Source organism: Eurosta solidaginis, chromosome 4 (genome assembly GCF_040869045.1).
Source record: "Eurosta solidaginis isolate ZX-2024a chromosome 4, ASM4086904v1, whole genome shotgun sequence".
In the NCBI taxonomy this organism is placed as follows: domain Eukaryota; kingdom Metazoa; phylum Arthropoda; class Insecta; order Diptera; family Tephritidae; genus Eurosta; species Eurosta solidaginis.
This window is the reverse complement of record NC_090322.1, coordinates 249,934,172-249,954,186: the sequence shown is the minus strand read 5'-3', so window position 1 is coordinate 249,954,186 and position 20,015 is coordinate 249,934,172. Positions and strand designations below refer to the sequence as shown.

The 20,015-nt window shown below is 32.0% G+C and overlaps 1 protein-coding gene across 4 annotated transcripts in view; it reads right to left on the bottom strand.

Moving 5' to 3' along the window:
- The window catches only part of ec (echinus), a 316,039-nt gene that overhangs the window by 75,104 nt on the left and 220,920 nt on the right, over window positions 1–20,015 (bottom strand). For all 4 annotated transcript variants that reach the window (XM_067785610.1, XM_067785609.1, XM_067785611.1 and 1 more), the window contains one exon: window positions 18,143–18,235. In XM_067785610.1, coding sequence (XP_067641711.1) covers window positions 18,143–18,235 — 93 coding nt within the window. The remainder of the gene's footprint in view (window positions 1–18,142; window positions 18,236–20,015) is intronic.

The following is a 20,015-nucleotide window of genomic DNA, read 5'->3' as shown; positions in this document are numbered from 1 at the left end:
ACGTGGACCCGGTTACAGCTAGAATGTGTTTATACAATATGGATAACAAAAATAACAAACCTGTTGATGAGTGATTTAGTAGAGGATAATTTTCATACCCCTGGGGTGACTAGGGTGTGGAGATATAGGCCAAACGTGGGCCCTTGAACGCCTAGACAATGTTTTTACATTGTGGGTATCAAATTGAGGCTGTTGATGAGTGCTTTAGTACAGGGTAGTTTTCATATTGGTGACTAGGGTCTCGAGATATAGGCCAAAACGTGAATCAGGGTAACACTAGGATGTGTTTTTACATTATGGGTATCAAATAGAAGCTGCTGATGTGTGCTTTAGTACAGAGTAAGTTTTATGCCGCTGGGTAACTAGGGTCTCGAGATGTGAGCCAAAACGTGGACCCGGATACACCTAGAATGTGTTTTTACATTATAGGTATCAAATTGAAGCTGTTGATGTATGCTTTAGTACAGAGTAAGTTTTACACCGCTGGGTGACTACGGTCTCGAGATATAGGCCAAAACATGGACCCGGATACACCTAGAATGTGTGTTTATATTATGGGTATCAAATTGAAGCTGTTGATATGTGCTATAATACATAGTAAATTTTACACCGCTGAGTGACTAGGGTCTCGAGATATAGGCCAAAACATGGACCAGGATACACCTAGAACGTGTGTGTATTATGGATATCAAATGAAAGCTGTTGCAGAGAGCTCTAAAGTTCATTGTGATATTCGATTTAGTCGCATCAACCTGGCAAAACTGATAAATATGCATGCGAAGTCGAAATAAAGACAAGAATTAATAATACCCACATACTTATTTACATACATCCTATTCGATTTGCCTGAAATTTCGTATAAAAATTTGCCTATATTAGTATTTACGATGCTTTTTTCCTGGAAGTATACCATAGACGGACTGGGACTGGAATTAGGACTAGGACTGGGACTGAGACTGAGACTCGGAGTGGGACTGGGACTGGGACTGAGACTGGGAATGGGACTTGAACAAAATACATACCACCCTCTGGGACTGGCAATAAGCGATGAAGAAGAAGGAGAAAAACTTGAGAGAAGAGAAAAGAGAGAAGGATACTGAGAGATATATAGAATGAGACGAAGATGGAGATAGATGAAGCGAAAAAGACGGAGGGAGGAGTGAATAAAAAGATTAGGAAAAAGTGTAGAGGGGTAGGGCAGAATTAGACGGAAAAAGTTTATTAAAATGTATGCAGATAGACCAAATTTAGTGCAGAACAACGTCTGCCGGGTCTGCTAATTTTCTATAAAATTTCATAAAAACTGTTCCAAACAAAAAAAAATTTGGTAAATTTTCAGAGGACGAAGATAATATAAAGGTATAAAAAATGTTAAAAAAAATATTCACAGAACACTTAAAAATACTTTAAAAAGGAAGGAGAATAAATATTAGTATTGTGAAAACAAAACAATATTTAAAAATAAAAAACTGAAGAAAAATTTGTAACAAGAGAAGGGAAAATTAAAAACAATATAAATAAAAAATGTCTTATAAAAAATGTGTTTAGAAAAAGCTTCAAAATAAAAAAATTGTATAAAAAATTTAAAAATATAGAAATAAAAATTAAAGTATTTGTAAAAAAGATTTTATCAAAAAGCAGAAAATTTTAAAAATTATTTAAAAAAATGTGCAAAAAAATTACTCAAAAAACGCGAATGCATTAAAGGAATTAAAACAAAATCTGTAAAAATAAATAAACCGCAATTTTTTTTTTAAATATTTCCAAAGTGACAAAAATTAACCAAAAAGGGTTTGTATAAAAATGTGTTTAAAAAAATTTCTATAAAAAGGTTTCAAAATAATAAGATTTAAAATTATTGGAAAAAATAGTTCCCAAAAAAAATTTGTTAAAAAATTTTCTATAAAAAATTTTAAAAATAAAATAAAAAATTGTATAAAAATATTTAAAAAAATAACAAACATCAGCCTTTCCAGTCGCTTAAACCAATTTAACTAATTTAGGATACTTTTTCCTGTGAATCTTCCTGTACTCAGAATATCTAAATTGTTGAGAGGTGGAAGTGAGGCTGATGAAGCAAAATCTGAAATATTTAAATATAATTATTATTATTCAGTTTTTTATCATTTCTACATTAACAACACAATTGAGACATTCTGACTCTATTAATTTGCCTGTTATGAATTAAGCAAGGAAACAAATACAAGCAGTATAGCCTAGTGATTAAGGCAAATGCAGTTTCATCGTGTGATTCGCGGTTCGAATCTCAGTGAAACCTTTGATAACATTACGAAATTGCCTGATGATGAATTCGTGGCGGTTTTCGAAATGGTACCATCGCAATATGCCAGTAAATGTTTCTTTCTTTCTTTTCAGTTTCTCTTAGAAAAACATAATGATTGAATATTCAATTATTATAAGCCCGTGTTAAGCTCATGAATTCTTAATAATAAGTATAAATTGAACACACCATTAAAACAAACAAACATTTAAATATAATGTTTTTCTTATTGTTGCACCAAACTTTGGTGCAACTTTTCCCTATCAAATTAAAATCTCTACTTTCAGCCTGCTTGATGTTAAAGAGTCACCTTGTATTTCTTATAAATTAATCAAAACTAATTTGCAAACATTACAGGTCTACCTTAGTAGTTCAGAGTCTAGGTAAATTAGATTTCTGGCATTAATCTGAATTTCTTGCTAAAATGTTGTTCCAGGTTTTTTTCACGTTTGCTCCAAAAAATTTAATTATTATTCATTTACTTTGTTGTTACATTTTAGCTTGTTGCAGTGCATGTAACTTATTCTGATTTCTGCTTGTAAATTTTTTTTAGGTGTTGCTGCTGTGGACTTTTCGGCTTTCAACGTTTTGTTTGCTACTTGAATTTTAAACCCTAAAACAAAGTAAAGTACAAAAGACGCACCGCATTAAAAAAAAAACGCGAAAACCACTTCTGCGATATTTGTTTGTTTGTTAAGAAAACAAATGTTCAGAAGAAAACAACAACAACAAATGCTACTATGGAGATTTTTGAGTTCGCTCCATTGCATCGTGTATAGCAACATCGGTGTGTTTTCACGGTATTTTGTCAGAACAAATACAAACATATTTATATTATTTCCTTGATTTTCAAAATTATTATTTTTAAATCTTATTTTAAAGCGCCATTAATTCATTTCTGAAAATCAAAGAGTTTTAAAAATTTTTGAAACCCAAATTGCGCTTATTTTGACTGGAATTCAATGGGCTATAAAACTGTATTTTGGATGTTGGACTTAAAATTTTTAAATTTTTTTGAAAAATTTTCGAAGTTCTTTTGAACTATTAAAAGAAAAATTTAATTAAGATTAATTTGAGAATTTTAAAGAAAAGTAAAAAAAATGTAAATAAGAACAAAGACATTAGCAGCCATTCTAGTTCTTTCAGCACTCGTCAAATATAACAATATTTCTCAATCCAAAAAAATTTACCAAATCCAGATACTCGCTACTGGGAGTTTGAAAAATAGCAAAAATTAAAAATAAAAAAATTTCTATAAAAAAAAGTTTTAAAAATAAAATAAATTTGTATATATTTATGGACGCTTAGCAAACAAACATATGAAAAGTAAAATAAATTCAAGAAAAAAAAAATTGTTTAAAAAAATATTTATTCATTTTTGAAACCACTTCAAGTTTGCTCTTTGTTATTAGACTAGAATTTAAACGGGTACAAAACTGTACTTTGGGTTTTTCATTTTAAAATTTTAAAAACTTTTTTGGAAGATCTTCGAAATATTTTTGAACTTTCAAAAAATATCAATCAATCGTTTGTTATATTTCTCAATCAGAAATTGCTAAACAAAATGAGGACGCCAGTTCCTGGGAATATTGAAAATAACTAAGATAAAAAGTAAAATAATTGAACAAAAAAATTAGTAAAAAAAAATTTTTGTTAAAAAAATTAGAAATACAAAATTTTTTAAAAAAAGTTTTAAAAATAAAAAACATTGACAGTAAAAAATTTGTATAAATAAATGTTTATAAAAATATTTAAATAAATTTAAAAAAATTGTTTAAAAAATTTTAGAAATTTTTGAAACTACTTGAAATAACTACACTTTATTAGACTATAATTTAATGGAGTACAAAACTGTATTTTAAAGTGAGATGTTTTAACTTTTTTTTAAGATATTGGGCCACATGCATAAAACCAATCAACGCTTATTTTAAAGCAATCACTTGAAATTTCTATATAATTTTTAAGTGATAACTATCGAAGAAGGGCTTCACTAAATTTATGCAAATGGCCCATTGACAATGTTAGTAAAAATTAAAAAAAAAAAATAATTGTAAATCTTGCTCATGTGTTTGAATACATACATTTAACTACTTACTTCTTTTTGTGGCATTAATTAATTTTTATTTGTTTGTTCAGGCATATATTTGAGCGCCTGCTGCTCCTTTTATTTGACTTTTAATACAAGACATAAATTAAAACGATCTGCTTAAAGCATTTAAAAGCGTAAACCAACAAAGAAAACGCGCTCAAGCAACTTAGAATAAGTTGCTGAAAAACTTTGACTACTCCTCCCCGAAAAAAGTGTAGTGAAATGGTTTTGCTGCTTAAATTATGAAAATTGTTTCGTCCGACGCCTGGGAAACTCCCACGCGACTTGTACAGCGCAACCGTTGCGGATGAAAAGTTAATATTCAAAATGTTTTTTTTTATTCAACTTCTTAGTATTAACTTACAAATGTAATTATTCTTAAGGTTTCACTTGTAAGAAATATATACATACATATCTACTACACATAAATTGTAAGTTTGTCTTGAAGAACTACCAACGCTGAGTAAAAGCCGAGCTGCTTAAATGCAGGCCAAATTGAATATCATAGTAAAACAAACAAATCTTAGATTGCATGTGTTTTGTTAATTAAATGAGACAAACGCATACACATGTATGGTGGACACACTCATTCAAACTCATAAGTATGCATACATATAGCTTTAAAAGTGCATATAATTATGCAGTTCTAGTAAACGAATCCAGAAGAATAAAAAAAAAAAAAAAAAAATAAGTTTTTCTCAGCTCTTTTGACTTTGTTTTAAAAATAGATTTCATGTTAATGAATTTCTTAGCTTTTTCTCCACCATCAAAATTTTACTATGCAATTGCGTTTTATGTAATGCCATCATAAATCTGCCTACAACATTTTCGCCTTACATAGTAGTAAGACTCAACTAGTGACTCACGCAATGCACTTTCGTTGTGATTGACCACAATTTCTATACTTTCCCATAAGCACGCTGATTCTCTGAAAATATTATAATGGCGATATTTTGCAAGGATAGATCAGCGAGCTCGAATTTCTAGGTGTGCCACCAATCATTAACGAACCGAGTAGTTTTTCCCTAGCGAATCGAGTATGTATTTGATTTGAAGTTTTCTTTCTTGGAACGTTGGCAGCTCGATATTTTTTATTATTATTATGTGTTCTCTAGTATTATCATTTCAGTGGAACCTTGTTTAGTCCGAGTATTTGATTGATTCGGACTTGAGATTTTTTACTTTTCTCATATAGTTGGCAACTCTAGACTTTTTATCATCAGTAAATCGAGAACTGGCTTCACTTATTTGATTTTTTTTATACTTTTTCGTATCGTTAGTAATGCGTGAAATTTTGTTATTATTATCAATTGAATGCAACCCCATCAAACCTCAGTATTTGAGTCATTGGGGATTTAGATTTTTACTTTTTCGTTTAGTTGGCAGCCCGATATTTTTTATCAGCAGTAATATCTAAAATTATGGATTAAGTGTAATTCCACTTAACCTTAGTATTTGACTTGCCAGGGATAATAATTTTTTTTCCTTTTCGTGTAGTTTGCAACTCGAAATTTCTTATATGTACTAGTATTATCCAGTGTTATCATTTCAGTGCAGGCCTATTTAAGCCGAGTATTTGGCTCATTGAGGCTTGAGATTTTCTGATATGGTTCGCAGCTCGCGATTTTTTATTATAAGTGTTGTTTAATCAAAATAAGTGTTATTTATCAAATGCGTGTAATCTCATTTAACCCCAGTATTTGACTTATTGAGGAATAATTATTTCTTTACTTTTTCGTATGATTGGCAACCTCAACGTTTAACCGCAATATTTGACCGCTTGGGGATTGAGATTTGAAATTTTTTACTTTTTATAATATTTGGCAACTTAAGATTTTTATAACTAGTATTTGACCTGATATTATCAATTCAGGATAGTCACATTTGACTCCAATTCTTGTTTTTTTTCCATCAACAATTGAGTGAAATTCAATGCATCCTCATAATTGACTCATTGGGATTGAACTCCTTTTACTTTCCATATAGTTGGCAACTAGTGGTTTTTATTATTAGTGGATCGAGATTTCTTTACCAATTCCCAATTTCAAATCTTTTAGCATCGTTTGGATACTCGAGAGTTTTCAACATTAGTGAATCAAGTATTTGACTTCTAGTAGATTTCCGTTTTTAACGTTTTCGTATTGGTAGTAAATCGAGAGTCATAAGTCAATGAAGAGTTCTTCTTCTTAACCTATTCGAGATTTTTCAATTTCCCATATAGTTTGCAGCTCGAAAGCTTTTTATAGTTATCTTACGAATTCGAGATGATGTCATCATTGTGTTTGTGCTTACTGGACCTCTACGGATCCCAGATCACACACAGGGACACACGCTTACATGTACTTACACACTCAAACTTTCATATATATGTAAATTAAAAGAAAATTCATTATATCCTACGCCTATCCATCTTCGTACTTATTTGTTGACATTTTGATATGATAAAAAATAATTCATCATTTCTTTAAAGGCTTATGGATTGATTGATGGAAAGCCTAATCAATTAATAGTTTGATCAATCTACAATTACAGATATATTTTAAGTTCGTTTGGTCTTCTGGCTCATTACCTTTATTTAAACATTGGCGTCAGTAGGTAATGATGAATGCTAAGCAGTTTTCTTCAATATGTAAGCAGCACTTGTAGTCTGGCTCATTAAGCCATTTGATTTATGGCTCTAAGCCATTCATTTGCCGAGATGCTTGTTTGGTAACATTTGTTTTTGAAAATATAAAAATTAAATTTAAGCTAACAAGCCTATATTTAAATGGGCTCAAGGTTTTTTTGGGCGTTTGTTTGAAATTGTATGCCAAAGGATTTATATTTTGAGCAGTTTTTACTAAATTCCATCAATGCATTTGCTTTTAGCACCTTGTTATCTTAATGGTTTCTTAAACAAATTTTCTGGTAACCAAATACTCATTTATGACAAGACGATGTAAATGGTTTATAACAAGTCGCTTTCAGTTATAGATTCGCTTATGCTGTTTAGTTACTTGTTTCAAAACGAATTCAGAGCTCAAAAGGATATATATAATACAGACATTCTCAAGACCAAAATAATGAAATAAAATCAGTTAAATATAATGCGCGATATACCTCTGAGTAGATTTAGGTCGAGCTTGACATCCAATGTGCGTCATGCTACTTTTTAATTATTTCTAAAAATTTGCGGTTTTTGTTTTGTGCTCGATCCAAGTTTGTCATGACAGAAAAATAATCAAGTTATAAAAAAAAACGATTAGAGAGTCATAATAAATAAAAATTGTCCTACATACCCTCTCAACATCAAATATAGGTGCCCTCTTTTGAGAGAATAACACAAGAGCTCTGTTTTCAAACTCTTCTTCAACGTCCCTAATCATAAGCTCTTTTATATTAAAGTTTTCCGGAAGTTTTAGTGGTGTTCCGTCAGTGAAATAAAAGTCTCTACGCATCAATTGGTGGCAATATTAATATTGTAACGAATTTATAGAAATGCCTCTTATTTGCAACCTTTTGCTAACGTTCGTATCGCTAAACTGTTGAATAAAATAACTCCAATATTCAATAATGCAAAATGGTCTTTATTAGACTACTTTGAAAATACTTCACAATAACACTTATACTTCGCAACCAATAGCGTGCTTAAATCAAACTGATTGCTGCTTACTCAGCTTTCGCTCCTTTTATACTCTCTGCTGTCTCGTTCGCATACTTATAGGCGTTTCTTCTTCTCGAATTTACTACTTAGTTACCAGATACATATATGCATGTGAATTTGTAGTTTATAGTCTCTCACATAGCCATATGCGTGTGTATATGTGAGTATTACTCTGCTAATGATTGCATACTTTCGTGAATATCTCAGATATATGCAGGTGTTTGTGCGTATATCTCCGCTGCTTGTATGTACATATGTGACGACATAATGATTGATTTGTTTATGTACATACAAGTGACTGTTTAGTATAGGCTTAGAGATTATAGTATCCCTTAGTGTTGCTAATATTCGTCACAATATGTTTGAGAGTCACTAGAAATTTTACTTATTTGTATCATAGTTGCGCAGAGTTAAAACTTTATATTCTGCGTGCTAGCACGAAAGCTAAATACGTTTACGCATTCGTACAGTTTGACAGCCATTGTTCAATTGCATTCAGTTTCAAAAGCAATGTATCACAGTAAGCCATATGTGAACATGATTATATGCACATACAAGTTTACTTACGTGCATCACTTAAGCTATTATGACTTTATCTAAAGTTATCTTAGCACTCCCATCACCAATTTTTATTCTTTCATGATCTTTTTAATTGTTTCCAAGCAGCTTTCTTAATGTATTTGACTTAATACAACTAAATGCGTGTTGGTACCTACACACAAGTTTTTTTTCTTATGTTTCTTTTATCTAAATAACATGACTTCTACTTTCTTTGTTTCTACTTAAACTCCTTTTGCTTCAGCTGAAATACTTCTTCCCAAACATCTCACTACCTTTTCCTATACACAACAAGTTTCTCATTATTATTGTTATCATTATATTCTTCATCCGCCTTTTTTGTGTCGTCATTGTTTCATTGGTACAAACGTTCCCATGCATGTACTAAAGTTTCTACTTCTTTTCTCATTCCCAGTACCATTTAAGTTTCATTGCCCGCTATACCACTCACCACATTTGCCGGTAGGCTTTCTTTTCCATGTGATACATATAGACCTGCATATATTAACATGCATGTCTTTGTTGTTGCTTTGTTCTTGATGTCATATTCATCTCAATGCTTCTTTTGCCTTCCTTTCATTTCGTTCTCCACTGATTGCTACTCATTTAACACTAATCTCCTTCTTGTCCTCTTCTTCTTCTTCTTCCTACGACTATAACTACTACTACTACAACTTTCACTACAACTTCTACCACTATACTTCTACATCTACTATCAATACGGTACTGTGCTTACGTTTATCTCAATGTCGAAGAAAATTTGGTACAGTCGCGCGCCATTTCACGATTTTTCCTAAAATCTCTGCCTCTACGTTTAAGATCTTTTTTTTATTTTCTGATTTTTGTTTTTCTTTCTCTTCTTCTATCACCGGTGTTCGCATCTTAGATTTTGGTTTTGTATCTGCAGTTACTTGTTTGGTGATGCTGCGCCTAACAAATTTTCTTAGTTGTTGGGGATGTTTATGTTTGATTTGTTTTTGTTGGTTTGCTTTGTGTGCCATGTTGATTTATATTTCTTTGTTGTTTTTTTTTTTGTTTTGTTTCTAGCAAAGGTGATTCTGGGGTTAGCTAACGTGTTTTTCACTTGACGTTTATGAGGCTTTCCTGTAATATGTTTTTAGGGTTTTTTGTTTATGGTTTTTGCTTGGGAAAAAAGTTGTGATATTTAGTGTTTTGATTGCGTTAGGGTTAATATTTTTGATGGAAATATTTAATGTTTATTTACATATGCAGCTTGCCAACCACTACTCATAAGTAGCGCCTAAAATTATGCTTTTTCCAGTTTATTACACATTTACTTTTGAATTTATAATTTTTAACAAATAATGTCTATAATGTAAGAAAGCTTAACTCTTATCGCTAAAACTCAAAGGCCAAACATTTGTGAAATAACATCTTAAACAGATGTAAATCGAAATTATAATTTTTAGAGGTTTTAAGATATACCAGAAAAGCCCGCCGGTGAGATTATTGTCACGTATACATATATAATACTTCAAGAGACAAAAATGTTCGGCATAGTTAGCTCTTTGAATTTAATTTTTACAATAAAGCTGTAGGAAAAAAAAAACTTTATTTGCGTTTGTCCAAAATGTCTTTCATGCTGTCAAAAGAAATGGGAGGACTTTTTAATGATAAGTTTAAACTCCAGTTAAATAAGCCTAGAGGCTAAGCTTGTCACTTTGGCTGCTTAAACTGAGAAGAGCAGTTTAATTCTTTGTTATCGACCAAAATAGCAAGGTTGCACTTTAGTCAACTTTAACTGAAGTTTCAACTCGCATTGAAAAACCGTGCCTTATAATTTTATGTTTGAGATGCATCAAACTACCAACCGTAGTACTCAATGGCGCTAAAGCTACTACGCCTAAAGTCATGTAACAATCATGTTCATTTCTGGTGCATAACAATAACAAGCTTTAGCTAATATTAAGTAAACAAAAACCATCAACACCCACGCTCACTTGGTAGTTTGTTTGCTACTGAATCGTTTGTTCTACTTGATTTCATATATTTATTTTTATCAATTTTGATTTAAACAACAGTCCCAACACCAATCTATGGAATGCATCGTCCTGCAATCTGCTTTGGTGTGTACTGAGCCAAGGTAAATCTATCTTCTATGTTGTGATATAATAAAATATGTAGGTACTGATATGGAGTTATGAGATGTGAGGTGACTTTATTGATTTGCTATGATTTCATGTGATATAACTTTAATAATTTGATATTTTGAGGAAGCCATAATCCTTATTCGTTCGCTTATGCACCTACGTGATATATTGACAAATCAAACGTGGTATGATATGCTAAAGTGCTTATGACCCGAACTGACAGCTCTACAACTTAAAAAAAAAAATTCAACATCATGTTATCATTCATCCTTTATTCTTTTATAAGGCGATATATTTTTATTTGGTCTTATATGGTGATAAAGAATATCAAGATACTTTTTTCAGATATGATATGATATTAATCCATAAATTTCTTTTATCTGAACTGATTTTATGCCATGTAACTATATACATGTATTATGAGCCAATATATTGTGATATGATGTGTCTTCACTTGATTTGGTATGCTTTATTGCTCCACATTACATTTGAAAAGATGGTTGGTGTGGGGAAACATTGAATGCAGGACATTTTACAGCTGCAAACATAAACGGAAATACTGATACGAAGAATATAACTATAGAATAACCCTGCTCCAGATGAATTCCCCACCCCACTAGCTGCTCGAGGTATATGCGCTGGAAAGACAACTCTTGTACTGGCGTACAGTAATCAGTTTTCCTAGCAATAAAGTCGAATACAGTCAAGATGCTGCAGTGCCCATTGCTCATTAGTCTACATCCCTCGTCCTGGAGCCTAACTACAGCCAGTGTTTCAACCATTCCACCCAGGGTCAATCGCTGCACCACTTGCATTTTTTTGAGCATGACCGAAATGTATAGCGCTGTTCAAGAAGAGCATCGGCTTGTCCACTATATTATATAGCCAGTGCACCAGTCGCTAATATTTACCAATGGCCCCTCGACAGCAGTAAAAGGGTACCGAAGAGTCTCAAGGTACTAAACGTTATAAGTCAGGTTGCGTGGTGCTCATTCAAAGTGGTATAAATTCATTAATTTTGAACCAGTGCAGTTTTGTTAGAGTTGAAAATTAATTCGTATGATTCAGACCATTTGACCCCAGTAAAGCGTACCTCAGTAAAATTAAACATTGTCCTCTCTCAAAGTTTGTCAGGTCTTCAGCATAAGCCAACACCTATCCTTAAGCTCCTGAATCAGGTATTATATAAGTACGACTCAAAGCATGCGGGAAAGAACACCTTCGATTTTTATCAGATAAGAAACGAGGTTAGGTTTTTCCTTACCTTTTGGATGACTTTGACTATCTTTCAAAACTTGGTATATAATACAAACTCAGATTGTTGGCGTGAATAGTGCTACTTACTTGCTTGGTATGAGATAGTCCTACTGACAAATCGAGTTCGTTGTTTGAATCTATCGTTTGATAAACAGATTCATAATGTAAAGCTTTTCTACAACCCTAAACTGATGAGTTTATTTCCTCATTTAAAATTCAAAAATTCTGCTTTTTTCACGCATTTTCCCACACACAAAACGTGAGTAGATGTTAACCACCATGACGGCACGTAAACTGTGGTGCGAGTAACTCATAAATTCAGATGCATGCAACAATAAACTTAAATGGATAAAAACCACCCTTAAACATAAATGCATTAGAATTAATACCAAGGTGGTTGCACTTGCGATTTGGTTTTTTCAACGGGTTTTTCATGTTGTTTTCTTGTTTGTGAGCGCGCAGTCATTTTATTAACACATTTAGCACATAATTTATCATTGCGCACAATTAAGCTTCTAGCTGATTATTATATTTGTACAGGTTAGACACGTAATAAGCATTGTGCACTTAAACAGATAAAACATTTTTTTATAGCCGTCAAAAAATTCGAAGAAAAAACAATCACAAAATGAGACAAAATTACATTTTCATTTCCACTTAGAACAATGTAAAGAAAAAAATGTAATTTAAATTTATGCAAAAGTGCAACCTTCAATTACAAATGCTTTAAAACAGAAATACATATATACAAACTCATTTATATGTATGGCAATTGTGTTATCTGTAAGTAAAAGAAGTTCCTATTGTGCAGTCTATTAAGCGGAAATGAGTAGGCGTTTGACGCGTCTACCTCTAGACAATGGACTTATCCATGTCCTTTCGAATTCCTTTGTTTAGTTTGTTTGACCTTTTGGCAGTTAGTATTGTGATACATTTTTGTTGCAGTGTATTGACCTTTTTGTGCGATAACATAAACCGGACATATTCTAGTGTCCAGTCCCCTGATTAAGTGTAACTTATCAACAAAATACCGAGAAATTGTCCAACTAGTTAAATTGGAATTTTTGCTTGTATCTTACTAAAGGTAATGTTAATTTAATGGTATTTTCCGCTAGTGAAATATGCTTCCTTAATTTTCTAAATGTGGGTATTTTTGGTAGGTGCATATGTTGCACATGTGGAAATTGTAAGCTGTTCATGAATTTTAAGAAAAGCGATAGCAAATTTAAACGGAAGAAAATACAGCGCCGAGCGTAAGCATTAATTTTGTTAAGGAGAGAAACATATTTATGTTTTATGTACTTTCAATAATCTAAAAGTCAGGAATTACAAGTAGTACACGAAGTAATTTATTCTCAGACACGATGCGATATCAATGCTCTTGCTAGACATGGTGTGATGTGACTATGATATGACGGCGCTGCACATAAGTTCTCTTTTTGTAACGAGAGAAATATATTTAATTTTTTTGTATTTACAATAATCTAAAAGTAGGTAACTACAAGTAGCAAACGAAATAATTTATTTTCAGGCTTGATATGATATCAATCCTTTGGTCTGATGTGACTTTATTGGTTTGATGTCATGTCATATGATATGACTTAATCTGATTTAATTTTCATGGGCACATGTAGAATAAGTCAGTACGATGTGATATTAGGCATCTTGTTTTTACCTTATTTGCTATGACGTTTATGGTGTGAGCAAACAAATTTGTTGTAAAAAATGATCTAGAGTGATTTGAAATTCGCTGATCTCAACTGATCTCATATGATGCGAGGTAGATTTGGTGCGATGTGACTTTCTTTGTTTGATATCATATCATATAGTATGACCCAATTCGATGTGATATTTTGCGAAGTTAAATTTCACCCATATGTATGATTGAGCCCATATTGTATGTTATTGCATGTCTTCACTTCATCTCACTATGACATTTATGGCCCATTTGTAACTTAATAAAAGCTGATATAGTGTAATTTGAAATTCTCTGATCTCAACACTGCTCATATGATGCGATATGATTCAACTTGGTATGATATGATATTACAGAATATGTAGCAGCTTAAACTGCCACATGATCTTTGTCGACAGCTAGGCCGCCTCGAAAGAGGTGTCGAGCCTCAGGTTCTGGGGCACAGCGATATTGGAGGGAATGAATTTGCAGATGAGATCGCCAGGAAAGGTTCCGAAATGGACATAAGCGAAGCGTACCACTGCATACGAGCACCGCTGGGTGATCTTCTGAAGGAACAAGAGATAAGGACAACGGACTGACTTTCGACCAATCGGGTTGATTGCGAGGTCTGAGGGTCTTTTCAAGCTAAACAAATGTTCAGTGAGAGTACTTATGGATGTCAACACAGGTTACTTACGATGTTCAGGACTACAAACAAGACGACTCAGATTTCTGGACGCACCGCTTTTCGACAGTCTGGCAGAGACTCGGAAGGTAGATCTTTTACTCCTACTTAAGTTTATCAGACAAAACAAGTGGTTCCGTAGGGACCACTAGTAAGTTATCAAAGTGGACAACAATATCTTCGAGTGGAAGTGTGTGAAATTCCCACGAGCGCACTCTTAGCCTAACCTAACTTAGAAAATTTCTTTGTATTTAAGTTAACGGGTGTTTGTGTGTCTCGAACCCATATAACATAAGCTGAGCGCAGTGTCTATTATAAACCAGGTTTGCTAAGAAAAATGCAAATTCGGTATGACCAAACACAAATAACTCAAAATTAAGCAGATCCAAGGCTAAGCTACAGAAAAGTGAAACACTGAAATTGAGTGCAAAGAAAATGTGTGAAAATGAATGCTTGCATTTATTTAATGAACCAACATACATACATAATAACAAGCAGACTGTGTAATTACTTGTGAAAACCCAAGGAACATAGAACTAGTTTGAAGTGCGTGATTTGGTTGTTCCCAGCAATAAGCTGTGACGCCGGTGAGGTGCGCATAAAGATTTTCCCTAAGGTGCGGCAGTATTTGTCTTGGAACAATTGCAAGTGAATTGTGCATGCACTCATTAATAGCGCTATTTTTGAGCTGCCAATCCTTAGAGGGATGAATGCTTAGTAAGGACAAAAGGTAAGCCATGAGAGAGAATATTTCCACACATTCATGTAGTTTTGTTCGACGATTTTCTTAATTGTGCAGGGATATTCCATAATTTTCTTTAACATTGCATTGGGCGACATATGTTGCGCAAAGTGAATGCAAACATGCATGTTCTATATATGTATATTTGAACGTATACAAGTATAAAAGTATAAATGCATAAATTAATTTTTTTTTTACTTTTTATATTCAAATTCAAATTTTGCAAAAAAAAATGACGTTGCCTCTCGTTAAACAAGTTTTCTGCTTAAGTATTTTGTATTGCATGCGATCAACTGTGTGAATCATTCAATTTGGTTCGTTTTGTACTTTGGCAAAAGTGTCTTCTTCTTTTGTGTAATGTCGCTTTTGACTTGCCACTAAACAACTTTGATGAACTTTGACTTTTTATGCTGTTTAGAGTTCCGTTTGAAAACTTGTTTTGTTTTTTTTTTTTTGTAGATTTTATTTCATTAGTTAAGCTTGCTTAGCTTTGGCGGCACTTCTTTTTAGTATATCTGACAACACTTTTGTTTTTTATTGATTGTAGTTGCAAAAATAAACCTTTAAATAATCTATAAATGTACAATAGTATCAGAAGTACACAATATCACGTTTCAAGTTGATTTCACAATTGCCAGTGAAGAAACAAGAAAAGAAAAAAAATTATTGAGTTAAGTATTTTGACTTTTTTGTTTGCTGTTTTCGTAGGACAAAAGGAAATCAAAATTTAATTTAGTCTTAGGAAGTGTAAGGAATCTTTGAAGTTAGTAAGACCCCAAATATCTCCAAATTTGTCCGAATTTTTATTTCTTTATTTTTTAGATTGTTGTTGATTATGTTAAAAATTTTATTGACTTAAGTTTTTGGATTAAATTAGTCATCTGGCTAATTTTAATTAATTGATTTTTCTTGATTTTCCGATTGCTTTGGCTAATTGTAAATTTTTTATTTTCTGATTAATTTTGTTTCTTGATTGTTTTTCATTGTGATTTACATTTAAAAATTTTTTTTTTTCTAATTATTTGATTGTTTTCATACTCTCAAATATTTTAGTTGTTTGATTATTTTAATTTAATTTGATCAGAACATTTGGCTATTATTTCAGTTTTTGAGTTATTTTAAATTGTTTGACAATTTCGGGTTTGCGAATATTTTCCTAAATTAATTATTTCAAGTTAATGGATGGCCTTTATTTTTCGATTTTTTAAGATATTTGTATTTATGTCAGCGTTTTCAATTCTTCGAATATTTCAGTTTGTAAGTTCAATTCTTTTGATTTCTTAAGCTGTTCGCTTTATTTTGTTCCCTAGTTAATTTTAGTCATATGAATGATTTAAGATTTTACACTATTTTTAGCTGTTTGTTATTTGATTGATTAATTATTTGTTTGTTTAAGTTATTTGATGATTTTTAGTGATTTGTATTATTTTTTTGAGCGCTTACTTTCGCTAATTCAATATTCTTAATTAAATATTGGATTAATAGGATTTATTTTATCGCTTTTAATTCTTCGATTATTCAAGTAGGTTGATTTGTTTTAATTATGTTATTGTTTTTAGTTTTTCTATTTTTTATCTTTGATTTATTAATTATTTAAGTTTTCTTACAGCTTTTAGTTTTGAATTATAATGATTTACTTAGGCTAATTAATTATTTCTAGGCATTCAATTAATTTAAAGCTTCTAATTAACGAATTTATTTGAATATTTTTTTAACTTTTTTTAATTTCTCAATTACTAAATTTGATTGATTATTTTTGTTACTTGATTGGCTTAAATTCATTAATTATGTTAATTATTTGATTAGTCTCAATTAATTTAATTTAGTTCTCGGATTATATGTATTAATTTTCTAATAATTTTTACTGTCTGATTGCCTCTAGTTTTTGATCATTCGTATTTAATTAATCATTTTTAATAAACTAATGTTTCATTAATATTATTTGATTTATTTTAAGAACGCAATTGTTGAAATTACTTCAATATTTTTAGTTATACTATTTTTTTACGATTACATATGTGACCTGGAATCATGAAACGACCCTATTGTGCGAAAATACCGTTCTTCACTTTTTGAGTGATTCTTATAGGAAATTTAACGCTCTTTCCAATGGAATAACCCGCAGTTTTCTAACTTTCTTAGTTTTCACAAATCGAATTTAAAGCCCAATCGGACCACAAATACGATTTTTTGAAATATTTCGATCCATGCGCCACCTATCGGAATTTTTTTTCCTATTATTGCATTGTCATCGGGGTTTGAACTATATTCCAAGTTTCAAGCTTGTAGCTTTTTGGGAAGTGAATTAATCTTTAATTACAAAATTCGTTCACAACGGCCAGCCGCTACATGGAGTCAAGCTAAACAATAACCTTAAACGCGTTTTTCTCGAAAACTTGGAAAACTTGTTTTCGCACAATAGGGTCGTTTCATGATTCCAGGTCACATATGTATGTATATTATTTTGGTTTTAGAATTTTTTTATTACTTGACTGACTTAAATCTATCGATGATTTAAGTTACTCGATTATTTTTAATTTTTTCTGTGTTTTATTTTGGGATTATTCAAGTCAACTATTTTTATCTATTTTACTGATTTTTATTTTCGATTAATTTTCATAATTAAGTTTTTGTGATAATTTCAGTAATCTGGTTGTTTATAATTTAGTGCTGAGACTAATTTGCAAAAAATTCCGAGATAATCTTAAATTGTAAATCTTAATCGCGCCATAGTATGATTAAAAAACAATATTGAAGTACTTATGCCAGTTTGGCTTACTTACGTTAACAATTTCATTGAAGTGTAGTATAAGCAATGAAATAATCAAAAGTAAAGCAAATCCAAGTGGATCTTAAAACGCTGCCCACATCATACGTAATTGGGACAAGTTCAACACAAAGATCATCTAAATGAAGAAATTATAGTATACTTTTAGGCACATACTCTATTCCACACACTAGAGCATACATAACCAGATTAAACTAGTGGAACGTAGCACGATCATTTCCACACTCACACAGCTACACAAGCACACACATAGGCATTTATCTGGCAGCCACACAAACATACATTAGGTGGAACATAAGTCAAGACTTACCTTCAAAGCACAGAAAATGCAATCTTGACCGCAACAAATGTGATGATTCAGCGTGCGAAATGAACGACGAAAAGCGTCCAAATGCCATAAGACCTGCAATGAAACAAACGGAGAATATGAAGTTAGAGAGAGAGCATGAGAAAAGAAAAATAAGGTAAAGCATAATGTAGCATAAAATAAAATAATAGAAAAGGTATTCAGGTACGAAGCGTAGGAAAGGGAATCGAAGGGAAAAATCATGATTGCTTACAATTTGTTGTTGTTTGCGCTTTGCTTCACACAAAAAAATTGCTGTTTACTTGAAAACTCGACATGACGATGATAAACTGAAACGGGTTTTTATGGCAGCCATGTTTTGTGTTGGCTGAAAGAGTAAACTCAGTTTTTATTGTTAGCAAGACTACGGGTTTGTCTTATAGCCCAAAACAACAGCGAAAGAGTTAAGCAAAGAGTTCAAGTAAATTGGCTGATGTAGTGTGGCTATGTACATACGTAAAGAAAAGCGATTTGTCACAGCCACGGTAGGGAATGAAACGCCGAGAAAACGAGTTTTTGGTGACTGCCTTACGATACACCCCAACTTAACGTTCACCAACAGTTTGTTGCTACACACAACGAATTACATAGGTTAAATAGCAGATCTTTACAGCCCCAACAATAGTCGCCCAGCAAGTTTGAGGCTGTTCGTTAAGCTGCTGCTGCGGCTGCTGCTTCTGTCAGTCTCTTGTAGGGTCTGGGTGTTTTGAAAGTAGGTACAGTTTTTGTAGTTGGTTGTGTCGCACAGCTGAATTGGTTTTACCATAAAAGCTTTAAGTCAAATAGGCAGCAGCAATAACAACAGAGACACACAAAAGCAGTTGAACAGCTTAGCTGTAGAAGAGTCAGGCAACGAAGCGACTGTTGGCTTTAAGTTGGCAAAATTTGTGTGTCCCGAAAGGTTCATGCGATGTGTGTGTTGGAAGGTAATGTTGATGTGTGTTGTTAATTTTTTTCAGCTTCTCCTTTTTTGTGCTTATCTGCTTTAAGATTGAGTGCTTAGCCAACTGGCCAATACTGGAGTTGCAGTTTTTTAGATTTCCTTCTTGCCGTACGCTACGAGCGCATACGAAGTTAATATGGCACGAAGGTTACTTGTTGTTGCTGTTGTTTTTTAATGCTTTTTATGTTGCCAATTTTTTTTTAATTGATTTTCAGGTTAACAATTTTTGTTTTTGGTTTGCTCCACTCATATTTAGCCCATTCGACAGTGTTGGCAGCATTTCAGCCCAATTGCTTTAAATTCTATTTTGATTGTTTTGCTCGATCGTTTTGAGTATGAATGTTTATATATAAGTATGTGTGGGTAAAAACATGTATGTATATATGTATCTATTATTGCAAATTTACCAAAGTCACTTAGCTGCTGCTGTTGACTTGCTGGCAACATTTTTTCCTACAAAACTGACTTCAGTATAACTAAGGTAATCATTTTGTTGTTGTTGTTGTGATTTTTTTTTACAGTTTTTCTGTATGCTGCTAACTTTTTCGTTCGCTTTTCGTTTGTCTACCTCACTTTTGCTTAATTTTTTATACCAAAAAAATTTGCTTTTTTCTACCATTTTCTGAAGTTAGTCTCAAAATTTATTATACTCATTGGTATCTATTCGTTTTCCGCTTGACTGTATATTTGGCGCTGATTTACCTCAAAGTCTTTATGATTATAGCTTATTGCTGATTTGCCTTTTCAGATTTTCTTATATCAAATATTTTTTCAATATATTTTTGTAAATTTTTTTTTTTAATTTTTTTATCTGACACTCAAACGCGCAGCTGTGCCCTCATGCATATTTGAAGATATTGAATACCTTTATAAAGTATCTATTGCAATGTATTT